Source organism: Daucus carota, chromosome 1 (assembly GCF_001625215.2).
Source record: "Daucus carota subsp. sativus chromosome 1, DH1 v3.0, whole genome shotgun sequence".
NCBI classification, from domain to species: domain Eukaryota; kingdom Viridiplantae; phylum Streptophyta; class Magnoliopsida; order Apiales; family Apiaceae; genus Daucus; species Daucus carota.
The window spans coordinates 40,566,580-40,588,642 of record NC_030381.2 but is presented as its reverse complement, the minus strand read 5'-3'; the positions used below and the strand labels follow the sequence as shown (position 1 = coordinate 40,588,642).

Here is a 22,063-nt window from a genome sequence, read left to right as displayed (position 1 = left end):
ATTCAATTTAACCTTTTGAATTTGCAAACACGCTGGTAAAAACCGTGATAAATTATCTGCTGATCATACTCATGCCCATTTCCAAAGAATAATTGTAGAAAACTAAATTATTTTGAAGGTGTATATTAAATAAATATATTGTACAATAATCTTTTATTGCTTATAGATCTATAAATATTAAAGGAAAAGATGTCTAATTATGAATCTAACATATACAAAATAGTTATGATACTCCTATAGATAATACCAAAAAAAGGATGTTACTTCACAAAATTATAAAGAGATGTTCTCAACTCTATAAACATCTGTTTTTTGAAAGAAGTTTAAACCTTTTTATAAAGAAATGTTTGTTTGGAATATGTTTTCGCTGTGTAAAATATATATTTTGTCATGCGGTAACTTATTTTTGATTGAGTGCGTATTTTCTGAGGAAAAATATTAAGCTAACAATTAAATGATAAAGCTGACAAGTTTAATATATACAGAAATGTGCTTGGAGATTGTCTTAGTCTCAACAAAAACTTGCAGCAAATTAGGCAGCTAAATTAACAAGCTTCTATTAAAAATTATTAGGTTTTCAAATATTCATACACATGAAGACTTGTGAGTGTATCAGTTGATGCATTATTCATCAAAAAGCTCATGATTTTCAACTCAGGGACAATTATTAGCAAAGAAAGAATTTGTGGTGCAAATAAAGGAAAGGAATCAAGGAATGGTACGTTGATACAGGGGCAAAGCACACAAAGCTTTACGTTCAGCCTTCTCCCGGAGTACCTATAAAACACAAGCCAATAAGCAACCTAATAACTTTTTCCCAAGATTTTGTGTTAACTTAGATGGAATAGAACGGAGAAGAATTTCATGAAATTTGTGTTCTAAATTGAAATGAATGAATAAAATATTTAAAACTCTCATTCCTTTAATCATTTCATTCTAAACTATTCAAATTAGAAATTTGTCTCACATGTTTTGGAAGAAATGTTCTTCGAAACAATTGTCATCATAAAATTTTAAGACACACTCATATTTTACTATTGTCCCATATTTTTTCCTTTCTCCATGAAACTTGTTTATAACTATTCATTTTATTATGTTCTCTCCTCAGAACATTTAAGAAAAGTGCATTAAAAGCCAAACAACTTACAACCACCATCATTTCCTGAATATAGGTTCTGAATGGTGTCTGCATCGCCTGTAAATAAATAGATAAATGTAAATTGATTCAGTCAGAAATTAGTGAACATCCTATCAAATATTACAATCATAAATAACTTGCATAAATCTTGTTTGATTAATTGACCATATCTCACATATATAAGAATTAAGACAGATTCATATTTCAATTTCTGATGATTAAGACAATAATATGCTAAAACCAAAAAATAATCATATATAAACACCTGCATCTCCTTGGAGAGATAAGAATGCTTCATGCTGAGATCCATGCAACGCTTAAGGCGTTGGTTTCGCGCATGAACCACCTCTTTGGGAAGCCGATTCAGAGCCTCTTGCACGTCTAAAGAAAACTGAGGATCGTACAGATCGTCGTATCGGAGACCTATACCACATTATTCAAAACCTCAAATCCATGCACATTCATCATAGTACAAATATTAGAGCACCTATTATGAAAAATACTATATACTAACCGTATTTACGGATGGAACGATCTACAGCAAGCCTGTGCATCCTTGCTAGGGGGCTTCTAGCCAGCCATTTCATCATTTTAGCTAGCTTTGTGTATAAGATTGAGATGTATGTGTTTGTTTTGTTTTGTGTGGAGGGTGTGAATATGTGATCCAAGTATGAATGCTGGGGTCAAATATAATTTGTATGTGTTATACACCAACTGCGGCATCATTTGCGTGTACTCAGTAACAATATCAGAAACTCATCAAGATAATATGTTGCATTTTTGATTTCTATGATAATTAATATTTTCTTTTCTACTTTTTATGTGAAGAGATGTCATGATGTTCATTTGTTTCATGGTTACACATGTAAGGTGAGATTATTCACTATAGACTTTTTTGAAATTTTAAGGGGGAAAAAAATTGATTTTAAGTATATAGCTTTTATTATATTCACTTCTCATAAAAATTAATTTATTTATATAAAAATAGTTAAATATAGTTATAATTATATTAAAGTAATATAATAAAAACTCATTTATATAATTATTATTATTACTATATCAAAACAGATAAAAAGATTAAAATAATAAATGCACAGAAATAAATATAGTTTTGTTTTCCTCTCTTTTGTCTGTAAGAGAATGAGCTCTGATTTAGTGATAAAAGTTATTAAGAGATTATAATAAAGACCGATAACTCAGTTTCAACTAATCGCGTGATTTCATAAAGAATAGATTAATCAACAATTGTTTTTATTTTATGTTTGTTCGACGCGACTGTTTTTTAGATATCGTGTAATTTTATTAATTTTTTATGAAAAGAACACACAAACATGTTCCATTCACGTATGCATTTAAACATATATTCCATTTGAAATGATTATAATTATAATCAGGGTGTGTAAATGCTTTATTTAAGAAAATGTATTTTTTTTTTTTTTTTTTTTTGCGCCAAGAAATGTATTTTTTTTTGAATTAAGCAAAATTTCGGAAATATGTGGGCCTAAACATTTGGGCCGCGTATCGATTAGCCGTCAGTAGAAAACGAGGAGAAACAGAAAAAGAAAAGAAAAGAAACGAGAGCAGGGGTCAAAGAGGAGAGATGGCGTCGCTGATGAGATGGTTCGCCGATCCCAGTAGAAATCCGCTCGCTAAGTGGCACCTGAGAGCTGTTGATCAAAGCCTCCGCAAATACGGTCTCTCTCTCTCTCTCTCTCTCTCTCTCTCTCCCTCTCTTTCTCTCAATAGATTAGACTCTTGTGAACCTGAGATTTGTACTTGTTTGATGCTATTGTATCGATTGTTCTGTGTATGTATATGCTTGTTTGTTTATTTCTGTGGTATCCGATTTGTTCTCATAAGTTGTGCGGTAATTAGGTCTGCGATATGACGATTTGTACGATCCTCAATTCTCTTTGGACATCAATGAGGCGCTTAATCGGCTTCCCGAAGAGGTAGTTCATGCTCGAAACCAGCGTCTCAAGCGCTGTATGGATCTCAGCATGAAGCACTCTTCCCTTCCCAAGGACCTCCAGGTCTTCTGCTCTTTTCTATCCTATCTAATTAAGACCCTCTTGTTTGTTTACCCTAAATCTTGACATCTTGTACATACTAATCTGTTACACTGTAAACATATTTTCGGTGTTGTTGTAACTAGTTCTTCTTGAAAACGTCGCGACACTCTTTGTTTTGAGGTGTGCTAGTATGTCTACTTATATTAGTAACTGTATGCAATAAAAAAGTGATAGGGAATGAGAACATATCAACAGTTAGTTAGTTATAGATTTTAATAAATTACTTCATTTTGATAATCTTTATTTTTCTTATCGTTTGGCCATTTAAATTTAAAATATTTAGAAATTGTTTCCAGTGTACACTCTTTTGGGACAACAATAGGAAAGTGGTTGATTTCTCTTTTGTTTAAGCTATATTTAGGCTATGCAGTTACATATGAGAAGGTGACATGTGTCTTTGATGTTTAATAAGGATGCTTCAGAAATGCTTACGTTGTTTTAAGCATAACTGAATTTGCTGGATGATATATGTTTAGTTTATTATATGACTTGATGTTTTTTGCTGACTTAACTCTATTTCGCATTTCTGCCCAGGCTTATTAATGTTTATAGATATTTTTAAATTTAGTAGTTATTATGAATAATATTCATTAATGTTCATATCAGCTAAATTAATTTAAATTTACATTTAATATGCTCTGTAATATTTGATTGGACAGCCCTGTCCTATTTGCTTAAATTTTGTTTTTGTTTTCTCAGGCAATGCAGACTCCATTTAGAAGCTATGTTCGAGAGATGTTGGCCGTTGTAAGAAACTTATAATGCTTTGTTAATAATATTTTTGTCACTCTTTAATACTTGCATGACATAACCTGTAAGTTGACAATATAGTTGGCATTTTAATTTGTGATGTTGTCCTCATCAGTCATCAAACAAGAATAATTAATACTCCCTCCGTCCCCCTCAATTGTTTACATTGGAGGGGGACACGGAGACCAAGACAATGTATGAAAAATGAGTAAAGTTAGATGAAAAGTGGGTAAAGTGGTGGGACCCATCAATATTTAATAATAGATTTGAGATAGTGGAGGAAAGTAGTGGGTGCAATAGTAGTTTTTATTGTTAAATATGAGATAGTGGGGGAAGATAGTGGGTGTAATGATTGAAAAAACTTACTATTTATGGTAATGTAAAGAAATGAGAGGGACATCAAAAAATAGTAACTGTAAAGAAATGAGAGGGACAGAGGGAGTAATGTTTTATTATGCGATTGTGCCTGTCTTTGTTTTTGAAGCATATCAATCATGGACTTGTATGCATCATCTGCCTGGAATTTCATATGCTATGTACTGTTGAAATTAGTTCTGTACTTGTTTTCTAAGACTTATATGTTTGTTCGTTTCTGATATGTTTTCCATCTGAATGTGGTACATGCTTTGTGCTAATTTTTTTTTTCTCCGTTTGTGTATTACTCAGTTTCTGCTTCTTTATCGACCGCTCCTTTTTTAAATTTGTCTTGAATGCAACATTCCACATATCAAGCAAATATCTTATGTAGGAAAAATGTTAAACTTTACATTCAAATGTGCTGATGTCTAAAACCGAATGTAGAAGTGGCTATTAGGATATCAAGTATTAAGTTTCATTCACATATTACCTATCAGAATTATAAAGTGGTGGAACAGAGAGTATTGTTTGTAGTATGGTATTTATGTAATTTTGCTTATTATGACTTTGTGAACATAGTTTGAAAGATAATAAGTAACACTGATGGAGGATGTGGCCCGACTTTGGGGATCAATGTTATATGTTCAGCCCTTAAAATATATTGATGTTTTTGTTTATTTGGCATTTGCTTTAAACAACTCAAAATGAAGAATAAAATTTGGTAATGAATAAAACAGGTCTTGCAATATATAATACACAGACCTTAATATAAATTTAGAGGATTGGTAAATGTTGAACATTGAATATCCCTGTCATGGAGGGTACAATAACTTTCAATTGGTAGTCAGTACTCTGTTTAAGTTAAGCTTGATACGGAACACACATATGATTTGTATTTGCACGCCCCATCAGCAACAAAGAAGACATTCTATTAAGTACAAATTTTTTTTTTTAGTTGTTAAAGTGTGCCTATAAGTGTTTTCCGAGTAAACTGAGATGTAGTGATATTTATATACTGAAGGTGGTGCTTTGAATTAATCAAACTGTTTTGGGTTTCTGTTCATAGGTACAGCGGGAGAATGCTGAAAGGAAAGCTTTGGGTGCTTTGCCCCTCTACCAGCGCACAATCCCTTAATTCAATACTTGCTTGCTCTTATATAATTCTTGTGAGCTGAATAAATCAAATCCAAGAGAGTCAGAAGTCATTCTCCTTTGTGTATGTTTATGCTGACATGTCTCGAACAGACCTTTTAGTATTTTGTACCAAGCACACCTTTTAAAGTATGTTGATTATCTATTGTTGTAGACTATTGCTTGAATGCATATCGGAATTACAAAAGTTGAGTTGCTAAATATGTGCTGCCTTTATCATTAATTATTTGATTGATATATATCTCAATATCTATATATGCATTCTATCAAGAGTAATTTGCACTACAGCTGCAGGTATCCTTGTCACAGTATCTTCTATCTTGTATATTATGTTTGCTTACTTGCTTGGCCATATTGTTTGTGTTATTTGTTGTTTGTATTCCTGAATAAGATATCATAAGAATAACTCATTTTGCAGATATTATTGTAACCTTGTCTTGTTATTAATTGTTTGTTAGTGTTCCAAAAGATGTATGTAGGATTAGGAACATGTGGAAGTATAGGAACTGACTGTTTAACTTGCTATATGTTTTGCTAGAAGATTGTTTTTCTTTAGTCAAGTGGCTTGAGTGCCATGTTTATGGCAGTTCGGTATTTAGTTTGATTACTGATTGTTTGCCTGTATTCATAATCGGATGTCATAATTATTCCAGCCTGGGTATAAATTGAATTGTAGATCTGCCCTTGCTGTGGATTATATCTGATATATATTGTACAACACTCCTGCTGGGTATCAGCTTTAGTAAGGTTTGTGACAACTTAGGCGTTAAGATCTGATAGCATTATTGTCATTAGAATTGATTTATGCTGTGATACAGTGATACTGGCTTAGTAGTCAAGTAGTGAAATGTTTATCCAGTCTACAAATAAAATGAAGGTTGGACTTTAGTACGTGTAATTATAAAAGAAAAATTAAGATCCTCTGCAACTGAATTGTGAATAGGTTAGTTAGGTGTATGTAAACTTCATAAGCCATATGAACTATAACAATAGTACCAAAAACATAAACAAATATATGAAATTAAAGATAAAATAATTATTTGAAAGCCGAATGACAATGCTGATCAGTTGTTGCTCCAGAATTCTTGCTCGGTCTTGATTTTACCATACCTTGTTCTTTTCCTCTCTGGGCTCTTGTAAGTTGGAGAACTATAATTATGATAACCAATATATATGACATCGTAGGCATCTGGATGGCTACAGCTTTTGCTAACTTGTCTCTTTGCTTGACATCTCTCATGTTCAAACTCATTTGCACATCTGTATTAACTTCTTGTTATGCGTTTCAGTTTCTTTGTCCCGTACTTTTTCCATGCCCACTCATCTGATTCCTCCTCTCCAGCACCAACAACTTTCATCACTTTAATTTTCTGACTTCGTCCTTGGGCTCCGAGGGTTTCCTTGTTCTCTTGAGACGTGGTGGGCCAGGTCTCGTGCATTATTAGTGAGGAATATTGATTTTGTTTCGCCTCTGCTCCGTAAGAAAGACTGTACTTTGGGATTTCGTCGAGTTGAGTACCATGTGTATCTGAAGAAAGCAATTCTGGATTGACAGTACTCGGGTTCTCCATAGTAGCATTACTAGTATCTGGACTGCAAAGTTGTGCAATTTCATCATCGACGCCATCCAAGAAAGTTTCATCTTCAAGCCCTTGATCAAAGTTTGTCGAGTTGGAGTTTAGAGTCTGGAGAGGATAATTATGGGAGAGCTGAGGGCGGGCCTTGATTTCATAAAGGAACATAACCTCATCGTCATTGCCACAGACATTATAATCGTCGATTGACACTTGGTTTGGTGGAGTGCCTATGGGGTTCATCGAAGAGATAGGATCATCAAAACCATAATCATCCATGTTTTCATGAACAAACGTGAGTCCAAGATCAGTATCAACGTGATCATGTAAACCGTAATTTTCAAGTCCAATATGAGTACCGATGTGATCATGTAAACCATAATTTTTGAAAAACAAAGATGAAACATAAGCATAGAAGTTGTTATATGGTTCATAGATCTCCTCAATGGCTGGAAGAGGATCCCACAGATGACTATAGGCCTCCATAACAACAATTATAAAAAGCTCTGTGCTCTATGGAGGTAGGTTTTTGTTACATAAATACATATTGCGCAACAAAATCTTGAAGATAAACCATATTTAAATTACCAACAAAAGGATACGTGTAATGTTGTCATGAGATTGTATACCTATTAAAAACTTTCCTGCTTTCCTGTCAAATATGAGAATAATGAAACTTTCCTGCTTTGGTCAAAGTTATCCTGTAAGCCTTTCCTTGTTCTAATCAATGCAAGGTATCCTTAGACTTATCCACCAGTGTATTAAATTTTTTTAATTTTGTGTTAAAAGTCAATTTATTTTTTTTTATTTATTTATTTTTTTTTAACGTAGGAACCCGCCGCCGCTACCCTTCGGGTGCGCACTGGGTAAACCCACGAGCTCACGTAATAGCCTAATTTAATTGTTATTAACTAATCTAATACTGTTCTAAACACATTTTATTAGATGTAAAATTATAAAAACAAATAATTTTGATCTAAAATAATAAAACTGCTATTAATATTTTATTAATTAATGTGGAAAATAGATCAATTATGTTATTCAATAGTTTTGAGATTTTGATTGTAACAAATTTAAATTTTGTCTATCGTACTGAATGATTGTTAAATTTAATTTTAATTAATAATTTAGCACCTACTATCTGATGTAATATTTATATTTTGTCTTAAATCTAAGTAAAATATAATAGTAATTTATATCTATTATCAATCAATATATATATATATATATATAAAGGAGGATGCGGGCGTCTCTACAATTGCTCGATTCAGTCTTCTGATTTTTCTTAAATTTCGGAGAGAATATATAGTTATAATTCAAAAAATGAGGTTCAAGAATTCTAAAAGTAATACAACTCTTTTTTTATTGAATTCTAAAGATGATACACCTCTTTTCCTTTTTATTTAGTATTTCTTATTGAATTCTAAAGATGATACAATTTTGTTTTAAAAAAAAGATGATATAATTTTTTTCTTATTTAGTAATCCTAAAAGAAATAGAATTATATTTAAAAAATCAGGTTTTAACCAATAAATAGGAATCATAAAATAAAAATAATTAACAAAAAAATAGGATATATAAAATAAGAATCATATATTGAATTTATAATAATGTAAATGATTCTCGATTAGTATTGTGTTTGACGGGCACGGGAAGCGGCCCAAACTAATTTTTATCTAAATAATAATAATTTTTCTATTAGTATTATGTTTGACGGGACAGTGGCTAATATAATTTTTATCTATGTTATAATTTTTTTTGGTTAAAACGGCAAAATAATTACAAAATAAAATAGGATATATAAAATAGGAATCATATATTGATCTTATAATAATGTAAATGGTTCTTGATTAGTATTGTGTTTGACGAGCACGGGAGGCGGCCTAAACTAATTTTTATCTAAATAATAATAAATTTTCTATTAGTATTATGTTTGACGGGTAAGTGGCTAAAATAATTTTTTGTCCATGTTATAATATATTCTTTTTGTTAAAACGGTACCGCGGTTCAAATTAATTTTTATCCAGTTATAATCTTTAATTTTATCATAATTAGAATAATTTTATTAGCATTGTGTTTGATAGTAAAGCGACTCAAACTAACATCTAAATTATAATGTTTTGTTATTAGTATTGTGTTTGACAAGAGAGCGACTCAAACTAATTTTGATCTAAATTATAATATTTAATTTTATCTTAAAAATAATAATTATTGATTAATATTGTCTTTGACGGGAGGGAAGTTCGAACTAATTTTATTATTGGTATTGTGTTTGACATGATGGCCACTTATACAAATTTTTATACTAATTATAATTTTTTTTATTAAAGATATGTTTAACAGGAAGATGACTCAAAATAATTTTTATGCTATTCATATCAAAATTTATAACACCGCCGCGAAGCGCGGAATGCGGGCGTCTCTAGAATTGTTCGATTCAGTCTTCTAATTTTTCTTAAATTTCAGAGAGAAAAAAATATAATTATAATTCAAAAAATCAGGTTCAAGAATTCTAAAAGTAATATAATTTTTTTCTTATTGAATTCTAAAGATAATACAATTCTTTTTCTTTTTATTTAATATTTCTTATTGAATCCTAAAGATGATACAATTCGTTTCTTATTTAGTCTTCTAACTTTTCTTAAATTTCAGAGAGAAAAAATATAATTATAATTCAAAAATCAGGTTCGAGAATTCTAAAAGTAATACAACTCTTTTCTTATTGAATTCTAAAGATAATACAATTCTTTTTCTTTTTATTTAATATTTCTTATTGAATCCTAAAGATGATACAATTCGTTTCTTATTTAGTAATCCTAAAAGAAATAGGATTATATACGATTCGGTCTTCTAATTTTTCTTAAATTTCAGAGAGAAAAAATATAATTATAATTCAAAAAATCAAGTTCAAGAATTCTAAAAGTAATACAACTCTATTCTTATTGAATTCTAAAGATAATACAATTCTTTTTCTTTTTATTTAATATTTCTTATTGAATCCTAAAGATGATACAATTCGTTTCTTATTTAGTAATCCTAAAAGAAATAGGATTATATTTAAAAAATCAGGTTCAAGGATTCCAAAAGTTAATACAATTTTTTTCTCTCTGAATTCTAAAAGTAATACAATTCAGCTTGAGGGATCTAATTTCACGTGGTGTGGTCCTGCTGCCAAGATGAGCAAGCTAGACAGAGTACTTCTTAATTGGGAGTTTTACTCGAAAGGAAGTTGGAAGGTGGAAGTATTAGGAAGAAAGAATTCTGATCATAGGGCCATTTTCCTATCGCAGGGCAAAGATAATTGGGGTACCAAGCCGTTTAAGATTTTTGAATGTTGGCTCAATAATGACCAGCTGATGGATAGAGTTAAGGATATATGGACACTGGAGGCCACTGGAAATTTTCATCAAAAAATCCGTCACATTAGGAGGTGGATTGCAGTGTGGAACAGAACTGAGAATGGGAACATAGAGGATAAGATAAAAAATTTAGAATCGGAACAATTCTTAGCTGATGAGCGGGGAGAAATGGAAAAAAGCAAGGCTATTAGTGTGACATTGGGGAATTTATATGATGATAGAGCGGCAATGTGGAAGCAGAAAGCGAGAGTTAAATGGCAGCTCGAGGGAGATCGTAATACAAAATTCTTCCATAACACCGTAAAATATAAATGGCACAAAAACAAAGTCAGAGGAGTCTTGAATGGAGCAGGGGTCTGGTTAGAGAAACCTGAGCACATCAAACTGGAATTCTTTGATTATTTCAAAGACTTCTTCAAAGAAAATAATAAGTCAGATATTTTTTCTTTAGGTTCTGTAATGGATAAGGGATTGTCTGCATTGGAATCTAATATTTTAGTTCAGGATATTTCTATGGGTGAGCTGGAATATGCCCTCAGTCTAAGCCCTTCCAACAAAGCTCCAGGTCCTGACGGATTCGACGCAGGATCTCTAAAAAAAATGTGGGAATGGATTAAGGGTGATTTGTTACAGTGTGTGCGCAATTTCATGGATCAAGGCTCTCTGCCATGTGGATTTAACTCCTCCTTCATAGCTTTGATTCCCAAATGTTCTGCTCCCCAATCGCCTAAGGATTATAGGCCTATTAGCCTCATCAATGCTGGAATGAAGCTAATCACCAAGATCCTGGCTATTAGATTGAAGAAAGTGATGAGTAAGCTAGTTTCTGAAGTGCAAACGGGCTTTCTGCAGGGTAGGCAAATCTCAGATGGCATTTTATTGGTCAGCGAAATCATAGGAAGCATGAGAGGCAAAAAATGTAATGGTATTATCTTGAAACTTGATTTTGAGAAAGCATTCGACTCGGTTAATTGGTGTTTTCTGCTACATTTGTTGGAGAAGTTGAATTTTCATCATAAATGGATATTTTGGATTGAAAGGATCCTACGATCATCAAGGATTTCAGTCCTTGTTAATGGATCACCATCCAAAGAATTCTCGCCGGAGAGAGGTTTACGGCAAGGAGACCCATTATCACCTCTCCTGTTTAATCTGGTTGGGGAAGTTCTGCATTGTATGTTACAAAGGGCAGAAATGCTAGGTATTTTTCAAGGTATCAAGATTGGAGGTCAAGAAGGATCTCTGTCGCATTTACAATATGCGGATGATACGGTGATATTTATCCAGGACAACATTGATTCAATTCGAGGAGTGAAAAGGGTTTTAAAGGGCTTTGAAATCCTGTCTGGACTGAGAATCAATTTCTCTAAAAGTAAGTTATATGGTTTCAACAGTAGGAGGGAAGATATGCAAAGTTGGGCGGCCGAAATTGGATGTCAGTTAGGTGATGACTCCTTCCAATATCTGGGTCTGGAGTTAGCTAAATCTCCAGCTAGAATTCAATATTGGGATCCATTACTTTCAAAGGTAAAGAAAAAATTATCAGGCTGGAAGAGCAAATCGATGTCAGTTGCAGGGAGAGTTATTCTGCTACAAGCGGCACTTGATAGTATCCCGGTTTATTGGTTTAATATGTTTCTTATGCCTAGAGCGGTGGAAAATCAGCTGGAAAAGATTAGACGTAATTTTTTCTGGGGTATTAAAGAGGTCAATGGACAAGAGAAAGGAAACATGCACCTTATAAGTTGGGATAAGTTATGTCGCCCAAAAAATCAAGGAGGAATTGGGCTAGTGAAAATCAGGGAACGGAATGTAGCGATGCTTGCTAAATGGTGGTGGAGATGTATAAGTGAAAGAGATAAGCTGTGGAACACAACTTTGCAGAGTAAGTATGGGAGGATTTTGGGATACGACCCGCTAAATATCTCTGTTAACAAGGCTTCTGGTTACACTCTTCTAAGCCTTAAGAAAGTCGCTCACACGGGTGGGGATCAGAATAAATTTAAGGATGAATTTTGTTGGAGAGTGGGAAATGGTAAAAATATTAGATTTTGGGAAGATATCTGGTATGGGAGAAATGCGTTCCAGAAGGAGTTTGGAAGATTATTTCTTTTGTCTAGTTTAAAAACGGCGTCTGTAAGATTGGTTTGGGAAATTTGGAGATCAGGAGGAAGGCTACCACCTTCTGTTTGGACAAGCACTACTAGAAAAAAGGGCTTAGACATCGGCTAAAAACCGATGTCTATTGAAAACAGGACCGATGTCTTCGCATGTGATGTAAAAGGTAGGGGTCTTAGACATCGGTTTATGACCGATGTCTAGAACCACCTTTCACAGCAGTTCTACTAAAGAACCAGATGTCTATGCATTGAAAATCATCTTTTTTTACATGATTCTAATATGAAATATGGTAATAATAGAGGCTGAATATGATCTTAAACATGAGACACACAAGAGAAAAATGAACACATTTGCAGTGGAACTGATGTAATATTCATTTTTAACATCAGTTACCTAAACTAACCGATGTAAATTACTTTTTTTCACATCATCTGTTTAAATTAGACGATGTCTATGTTCGTCTTTCACATCAGTTCTTTATTTCAGTTGATGTCTATAGTTTTCTTTTACATCATCTCTTTATATCGGTTGATGTCTATAGTGTTTTTTTACATCAGGTTACTTTTAAATCCATTGTCTTTCTGTAGTTTAGACATCAGTTTTTCAAAGAAGTGATGTCATTTCACATTTTTTAGTCCATGTTCCACCTGCTTATATAACATGCCCAAATGTAAAATTAAAATCTCAAAACAAATCAACAATCAAATTTCCCAAGCAACAATATCACCAATTACCAAACATATTTGCATTAATCCACCAACTAATTACATAATTCACCAACAAGCAATACTAGTACTGATGCCAACTAATTCAAATTATCCACAACACAACCAATACTAGTAGTACTTCAATTCACAAGTCTGCATTGCCATTAACTACACATTATACTCCCAAAATCAGCAGTAGACTTCTAAACGAAACCTAAAGTCAGATTACTCCTAAAGTCATTGCAACTACATGAATGATTCAATATGGCTAAGAGCCTCAAACCGGACCTCATCAAGCTCGGCTTCCGAACAAATCAGCTTACGCGTCTTAAGAGCCCACTGAAATGTAAAACAAATAAAATTATAAATTATCCAACTGCACACATATATATATATATATGACAATTACAAAATCTAAGGAATGTAAATACCTTCTTTAAAAATGACAGTTCATGGTCCATTATAATTTCTCTCATGTAGCGCATAACTACATAGCCACATTCAATCCCACCAGGTTGTTTGGGACATCCCTGTTTAAAAATAAAATTAGAATAGTAACATACCTATATAATAATACCGTATTAACTGATCCTAATTAATAGAAAAAACAAAGGTTATACCGGCATATATTTGATACTAGGGGCTTTATTTCCCCTCCCAGCCTGAACATTAAAAGTAATCATCGCCCTGCAGTCACGTGTGGTGGTGACATTAATTAGTGCAAAATAAACGATATTTCAATAATTAAATATAGCTCTGTATCAAATAATGGAAATACCTAGTCAGTGCTTTTTCCAACTCAGGAAAATTAGTTCCTCGAGGCAAAGGATTGAGTACAAATATTTCTCCAGCCCATAATATGACCAATATCCAGTGACAACTATGTTTATTACAAAAAAATTTTAATTAGTAGGAAAAGCCGGTCAGGATTAGAAAAATATCCAATGGCCAATAAGGACGGAGTACTTACTTGGTATTATAGGGTAGTAGGAAAAGCCGGTCAGGATTACCCTCTTTCAAACGATTCACCAAGTTACGTTCAATATCTGTACTGTTGGTGAATATGGTTGCGGGATCACAAAAAGCATACATTTCCAATTCGTCATTGTCACGAACCACCGTATGCAAGTACCTGCATTAAAAATCAAAAAAAATATTTATTTTTCAAAATAAATATGCACACAAGCAAATAATATGAGACAGGGCAGAAGCGACAAGAATAAATTGGAAAGATTACTTACGCCATGTATGCAGATAGTGCACCTTGCCCAATCATTTGGAACTCGAGCAAAGCAATTATATTCTCAGCCAATATAAAAATTGTTTTCTCAGCACCAAAAACCTCGGCATCACATGGCATTTGTATCGAACCCCCGCTGGACTTCATGAATGTTGTTGCATGTTTATACAACAAGCGAAAGCGCTGTGGAACTTTCTTATTGATCTCGACACTCTTAAACAATCTTTGCACCTTTTCCAACTCAGTTTTAGGTTCTTTTTCTTTTCTCTTTTTTTTCTGCATATATAAAGCAAATGATTTCAATATAACTTAGACCACTAATTTTTCTCCTATTTTTCTGCAAATATAAAGAACCTATAATCATGCATACCTCGACAACTGGGGCATTTGGGAGTATGATCAAGTCTCGGGGCCATGACACATAAGACCCAACAGCTTGGTCCACTGTCTCGATTTCACCCTTTATGGGGATTGGAATCAAGGCGTCTCCTTGAATTGCGCCATCCACCGAGACACGAGCACATCCGGGCTGCAAAGCCACTCCATGTATAGACTTGTTCATGTTTTCATCATCAAATAGCAAGCCAAATGCCACCTTGTTTTCTATGGTTTCCACTGCCAACTCACATTTCTTCGGCCCCTGCACACATTTAAATTAAAGAAATAATAGGAACATAGGAGATACCTTTGACAAACTACAAAATGCACAAGTTATATTACCTTATTCTCTGGTGGAACTGCAGCATACTCAATAATAGCTACATCATCATCGAGAAGATTTTTTGCAATTGCTGGCTTAGTTTTTTCAGGCTTAGCTTTTTGCGCATCTTCTGCCTTCGAATCACAACTTGCTTTATCAGACAACATAGGAGATGAAACATTTGATTTAAGAATTGTCCTCAGTTCAGCCATCTCCTTCCGTGTCTTTTCAATCTCCTCAGCCATGTCCTGCTTGGCTTTCTTCAACTCTTCGTCCCTCTCTCGATCACGGGCTAACAACTCGGCTTTGGTTATTCTACAGCGCTTTCCATTCGGTATGTTGAAGAATACTGATGGGCTGACGAAGCTACCAACTCCACGAACCCTTCCTGAATGTTCGGGAGTTTCTAAGGCTGTAGTCAATACATCGTCACTTCCGCAAGGATTAAATTCTCCTTTACTTTGCTTCTCCAATAAAGTATCCTTTCATAAAAAAATTTGCATTCAAATTAAAATTGCATTCGCAGTGCTGATTAATAATGACTATGCTATTTACTTTTTAAATACTCACAATTGTTTTACATATGTCTTCAAGATCTGAATCAACCTCTTCTTCAGGTTTTAGTTTGCGAGCCTTTTTCCACAACACAGCACGATCAGGAATTTCTCCAGGCTCCAAATTTCCATTCTTTTGCTGATGAAAATGAACACATGATTAAAGTACTGACATAGGTAAAATGAAGCAATCCAATTACAATGTGTAGTTGTTCTTACTTCTTCTTCTATTAATCCAATATAACCCTTCCTCGACGTGCGGTGATGGTATTTTCTATTTTTCACTCGTAAACTTTGTTTTGCACTAAGTGCCTGCAACAAAAATTACAAACAATATTTGCATATTATGGAAATATTACCTGCCAGAAATGGAAAAATTAACAAAACTTGTAGAAATGGAAAGATGTAATATTACCTGCCAGTCCCTAGTGGTCCTCTCAGCAACAAATTTTTTCCAAGCCTCTTTACCAATAAAAGCATACTGCTTTGGAGGCTTTCTTAACTTTTTCTTATTTCCAACATTCGGCTTCACGTAATCCTTAGTTAAATTCGCTTTAAATTGTCTCCACTTTGCGGATGCAGACTTTAGCACCGCATTCTTGAGTTCCTTGGGAATTTTGAATGTGTCCTGCAATCAACATTATTCCGATCAAAAGCATATCCAGCAGCTTATATAATTTAAAAACATAAGAATTCAAGAATTTAGAAACCTGAATATCAAGCCATAATTTGTCTTTTAATTCAGCATCTACACTTGGCCAGTTCGGATGGTTGATGGGAATCATCGTCCTAGCAAGCATCCCGGTATAGGACTGTAGTACGTGCCTATTCTCCCCGATGGGAACTCCAAGTGAATTGCATGTGACCTTAGTTTTCTTTCCCTGTGCCTTCTTCACTACCACTTTGTACATAGCGGAAACACCTCGGGCACTGCCATACCTTTTTTTTGCAGATTCCGTACTTGTAACTGTTGCTGCTGTTTGTTCTGACATTTCAGGTTGAGGTTCACTTGATGCCTTTGCATTTTCCATTTCTGCAACACCTTTATCTAATTCTTCATCTCCCTGATTGGAATCAGGTCCTTCTCGGAATTGTACTTTGGATTTCTGCTTTTTAGGTGTCATTTTTCTTCTTCAATCTGAAAAACAAGACCATAAAATCATTAACCATGGCATATTAATCAAATAGTAATGCACATGTATTTATACAAGAATATTAAAACAGATGCATGATAGTAATATATTAAATTGAATAGCAAATGTGCAGTAATAGTTAAATCAAAACCGATACGAGAATTAAATAGCAGATGCATGACTAAAAGTCTAAAACATCATTACACATATCAAAAACAGATACAAGAATTAAATAACGGGGAAAGACAATGTGTTTTGGACACAAATAAAAAACAGATACGAGAATTAAACACATATCAATGTTTAACCCAAGTTCCCTCAATATTATTCCTAATACTATGCTGAACATCATCAGGTACATCACACGTAGGAATTTCTGAGCAGAATGGGGGATTTTCCATGATTGTGTCTCCTAAATCATCATCATTATACACCTCTTGATAATCTCGGGTGGTAGAGGTTAATACAACAGACCATTTGGCATCGACCGGATCTTCAACATAAAAAACTTGTTTAACTTGATCAGTAGAGACATATTTATCTTTCTTGTGCCCTTGTCGACTTAGATCCACAAGTGTGAACCCAAGGTCATCCACCTTTATGCCTTTGTCATTGTCTGCCCAGTTACACAAGAACAATGGGGCCTTGAATGCATGATAATCCAGCTCCCATATTTCTAAAATCACTCCGTAGAAGGTCATATCACTCTCCACGGGATTTTTATCCTTGGCACTAGACACTTGGACCGTCTTAGCAACTAATGACACGCCACTGTTTTGAACAACCCTGACATGGTCTCGATCCTTTGTAAAGTATCGAACCCCGTCAACTAGATAAGCTTCGTAAGTAAAAACAGAAAATGATGGCTTTCCGGCTAGCCATCTGATGGTATCTGAAATGTCTTGGGGATTCTTCATCATTTCACTACTAACCTACAAATTGTAACAAACAAAAAATCAACTCAATTCTATATTAATTACTACGCAGCCACTAAAGTGTGCACAAAAGGAAACGCTAAAAAAACTAACTTTTTGCTCAAACCAATCAGCAAATAGCCGATTGTGCTCTCTCAAGAGCCAATGCAGACTTTTCTTTTTTCCTCGGTATATTTCCTCTAGATGCTCCTTATGCATTCTGTGAAAATGATTATAATTAAACAACAATACAAAACTTGGACAAAAAAGTGAAGAATTTACAAGGATATTAAATTCTTACACGATGTATGGATGTACTTCAGGATTGTTTAGAAGCACATGTAAATGAGCCTCATCTCGCTCTTTTTCTTCAATTGATTTCATTATCACAACAGATAATGGACCACTTAGCTTTCCTGCATCTTTGCGAATACCAGCAGTGGTGCAACTTTGATTAACAAACTCTTGGCAGAATTCTACCGACTCTTCTCCGAGGTAGCTTTCTGCTATACAACCTTCGGGATAATAACGGTTTCTTACGTAACTCTTCAATATCTTATTAAACCGTTCAGAAGCATACATCCACCTATAAAACACTGGCCCACATAACCGTAATTCCCGAACCAAGTGAACTACCAGATGTATCATTACATCAAAAAATGATGCTGGAAAGATCTTTTCCAGGTCACACAAGGTCACTATGACATCTGTTTGTAACTTATCTAGTTTCGACACGTCTACAATTTTGCAGCATAAAGCATTAAAAAAGAAACATAGTCTTATTATTGTGACCCTCACATGTTTGGGAAGAACCGAACGAATTGCGACAGGAAGTAATTGCTGCAGTAGGATGTGACAATCATGGGACTTCATCCCAAACATCTTCAATTCATCCATCGAAACACAATTTTTTATGTTCGACGCATGTCCATAGGGAAGTTTCATATGCATTAATGATGATAAAACTACCTTTTTTTCAGCCTTTGACAAATTAAAAACAGAAGGAGGCAAGTAGGTCTTCCTAACTCCGACTTCAGGAGCTAAATCAGCCCTGACCCCCATATCAATCATGTCAAGACGAGAAGCAGCCGTATCTTTAGACTTAAATTTCATATTCAATAATGTGCCAATCACACTATCACACACATTCTTCTCGACGTGCATGACATCAAGACAATGACGAACATGGTGAAACTTCCAATATTCCAACTCAAAAAAAATCGATTTCTTCTTCCATGGACAGTCCACCTTCTTTGACTTTCTTCCTTCCCTCCCAAATTCAAATTTAATCCGTTCTTGCTGCGCTAAGACCTCTTCTCCAGAAAGAGGTTGCCGTGCGTGCCCCAACTCCTGTTCTCCATTAAATGCTGCCCGCTGCCTCCTATAAGGATGATTTCTAGGCAAATAACGTCGATGACCTAAATAACACATCTTCCTACTATGGCTCAAATATTTAGCAACGGTATCATCCCCGCATACTGGACAACACATATAACCTTTATTAACGCAGCCAGACAAGTTTCCGTAGGCAGGAAAGTCATTTATTGTCCATAACAAAACTGCTCTCAAAGTAAAATATGATTTACTATGCGCATCATACACATTTGGTTCGCCTTCTTCCCAAAGCTTCTTTAAATCATCAATTAACGGCTGTAAATACACGTCGATGTTATTACCAGGCTCATGCGGACCGGAAACTAGTATTGTTAACATCATAAACTTCCTTTTCATGGCTAACCAGGGAGGAAGGTTATATATTACTAAAACTACCGGCCAACAAGTATATCTGTTTGTTAGTCCATTATTATGTGGATTTATCCCATCTGCCGACAAAGCCAAGCGAATGTTTTTTGCTTCGCTACCAAATTCTGGCCACCTATAATCAATATTTCTCCATGAAGGCGAGTCAGCGGGATGTCGCATCTTCCCGTCTTGTATTCGATGCTTTGCGTGCCAAGTCATTTGTTCGGAGGTGGTAGGAGATTTAAACATTCGTCTAAATCTAGGAATAATTGGAAAATACCACATGACTTTTGCCGGAACATTGACTCTTTCTTTACCATGTTTTCCTACCTTCCACCTAGATACATGGCACTTAGGACACTGAAAAACATCAGAATATACACCCCGATAGAGTATGCAGTTGTTTGGACAAGAGTGAATTTTTTCGTACTCTAGGCCTAAATCAGACAAGGTTTTCTTTGCTGCATATGCATTTTGTGGCAGGACATTATCTTTGGGAAGGAGTGATCCAACAGAAGAAAGCAAATCTGTGAATGCACTATCACTGATTCCAAACCTAGCTTTCCAATTATGTAATTTCAGCATCGACTCTAACTTGGTACATTCGCTACCATCGAATAAAGGTTGTTCAGCATCAGCCAAGAACCTCCTAAACTCGTACGATTCATTATCATAGTCCCCTGAATTATACGCAGCATCACAAACATTAACTGTTTCCGAAGCTGAGGCAACGGGGGCAGCGGGGACAGGGGTAGGACCTCGGCAATTACTATCAACTACTGACCTAGTCCTAGACTCTTCCTTATGCCAAATCCAATCAACGTACCCTAAACTAAACCCATATTCGTACAAATGACCCCTGATAATCTTTACGGGATATTTCTTGAAGTTGACACAACGTGAACAAGGACAGGGGATTTTTTTGGGGTCACAAGAGTTCTCCTCAGCAAATATCAAAAACTGCTCGACCCCCATTTCATATTCTAGTGAATCCCTATCTTTCGCAATCCATGACTTGTCCATGTTGTCCCCAAAGTACTACCTGATTGTCAAATTACTTGTCAAATAACTTGCTAAAATTTGCTATCTAAAATGACAGATGGGTTGTGAGTGTGCCTACTTATTATCAAAACAGCCTAGTTACTAAGAAAAACATAACATAATAGAACATATATATATATCATATCATATGAGCACAAACCACTCCAATATAAAATAAAATACCTATCCTTATAAAATAATCACTAAGTTGCAGACTTCTGAATTAAGCAGAATAGGTAAATACAAGTATATCACCAATATACACCTTTTGTTCCAGTCTAAAACAGAGCATTTTGATCTGCTTTTTCTCACTGTACACCACCACATTCAAGGTAAAATAACTGCTATAGATGTTAACCTTAACATGCTTGTGACATTTAAAATAACACCAATCTATCTTGCAAATTATTCTGAATTAAGCAAAAAAGGTATATACAAGTGTATCACCTATATACACTTCCATTTCCATTTTCCAGTATTAAGTTTAGAATTAAGGTCTTAACAACATAGCAATCATTTAAACCTCGAAGAAAATTGTGCACATTAACAAGACCAAAGAGAAAACAGATAGCATAAAATTGTGTAACACGTATAATTTAAATCCACTTCTCAGTATACTCCACATTCAAGGTGATCTAACTGCTACAATATTCTAATTTTCACAGCTACGACACTGAACAATATAAGAACCAGTTTACTGTAAGTTTACTGAACATATATATACGACATTGAACAATATAAAATAGCTATCCTTTGTAAGACCAAAAACAAAGGACACTAGCTAGCTAATTCAATATACAAAACCACTCCAATCAGTTTATGATAAGCAACTACAAACATACAAATACATATAAACATACAAATACATATAAACATACTATCTCATTTTCCAAAAACCACAACTACAAACTATCTCATTTTCCAAAAACACACACTGAAATACATATATACATACACATACAACCACAAGGATACCCAAACTCAAGTAATAAATAAGAAATTACCTCCTCCAACTCGAAGAGAGCTTGAATAGACTTGAACAGAGCTTGAACAGACTCCGAGCTCGAACTCCCTACAAACTCGAACTGAAGTACGAGCACCCACTAAACCCACAAACTCCACACTCGAACTGAACTCTGAGATCTGTTGAAAAAACGAATTAAAGAAGCAAATGAGTATTGTAATCGAACAAACATCAGTTTATTAGGTACAAATCAACCTTTATCGCACAAATTTAAGGATGAAATCGGCCGAATTGGAACCTAGGGTTCGCTCGCTGAGAAAGGGGGAAGAACGGGGAGAGAGAATGTATTTTGTACAAATGATTTAATTTAGGTAGTTTTATTAGTTTTATGTCTTTTTCCTTTTAATTTTATGTTTAAAGACAGGTGTTGATGTCTTGTTCAGACAACACATCAACTAAGCAGCGGGGTTTTAAAGGCGGGGTTTTTTTGTTTGTGAAAAATTTGGCTAAGTGGGGAATAGAAGCGGGGAAGCGCGGCCAATTT

General features: G+C 34.4%; 4 protein-coding genes across 4 annotated transcripts; 1 reads left to right on the top strand and 3 right to left on the bottom strand.

Moving 5' to 3' along the window:
- Nucleotides 1-535: 535 nt before the first annotated feature.
- Nucleotides 536-1,828, bottom strand: LOC108199277 (cytochrome b-c1 complex subunit 7-2, mitochondrial-like). Its single transcript, XM_017367031.2, has 4 exons — nucleotides 1,653-1,828; nucleotides 1,404-1,561; nucleotides 1,148-1,195; nucleotides 536-777 (listed from the first exon to the last, which is right to left on the bottom strand). The coding sequence occupies exons 1-4, from the start codon at nucleotides 1,726-1,728 to the stop codon at nucleotides 709-711; spliced, it is 351 nt and encodes a 116-aa protein (XP_017222520.1). The 5' UTR covers nucleotides 1,729-1,828; the 3' UTR covers nucleotides 536-708.
- An 846-nt stretch (nucleotides 1,829-2,674) lies between these two features.
- Nucleotides 2,675-5,670, top strand: LOC108218633 (cytochrome b-c1 complex subunit 7-1, mitochondrial-like). Its single transcript, XM_017391700.2, has 4 exons — nucleotides 2,675-2,832; nucleotides 3,014-3,171; nucleotides 3,910-3,957; nucleotides 5,384-5,670. The coding sequence occupies exons 1-4, from the start codon at nucleotides 2,739-2,741 to the stop codon at nucleotides 5,450-5,452; spliced, it is 369 nt and encodes a 122-aa protein (XP_017247189.1). The 5' UTR covers nucleotides 2,675-2,738; the 3' UTR covers nucleotides 5,453-5,670.
- A 7,562-nt stretch (nucleotides 5,671-13,232) lies between these two features.
- LOC135150877 (uncharacterized) lies at nucleotides 13,233-15,152 on the bottom strand. The gene is made up of 7 exons (XM_064088463.1): nucleotides 14,841-15,152; nucleotides 14,472-14,746; nucleotides 14,201-14,362; nucleotides 14,009-14,110; nucleotides 13,851-13,917; nucleotides 13,662-13,760; nucleotides 13,233-13,569 (listed from the first exon to the last, which is right to left on the bottom strand). Exons 1-7 carry the CDS (start codon nucleotides 15,030-15,032, stop codon nucleotides 13,477-13,479), a joined length of 990 nt encoding a protein of 329 aa, XP_063944533.1. The 5' UTR covers nucleotides 15,033-15,152; the 3' UTR covers nucleotides 13,233-13,476.
- A 2,001-nt stretch (nucleotides 15,153-17,153) lies between these two features.
- LOC135150262 (uncharacterized) lies at nucleotides 17,154-20,537 on the bottom strand. The gene is made up of 3 exons (XM_064086452.1): nucleotides 18,073-20,537; nucleotides 17,886-17,991; nucleotides 17,154-17,789 (listed from the first exon to the last, which is right to left on the bottom strand). The coding sequence occupies exons 1-3, from the start codon at nucleotides 20,535-20,537 to the stop codon at nucleotides 17,154-17,156; spliced, it is 3,207 nt and encodes a 1,068-aa protein (XP_063942522.1).
- Nucleotides 20,538-22,063: the final 1,526 nt, after the last annotated feature.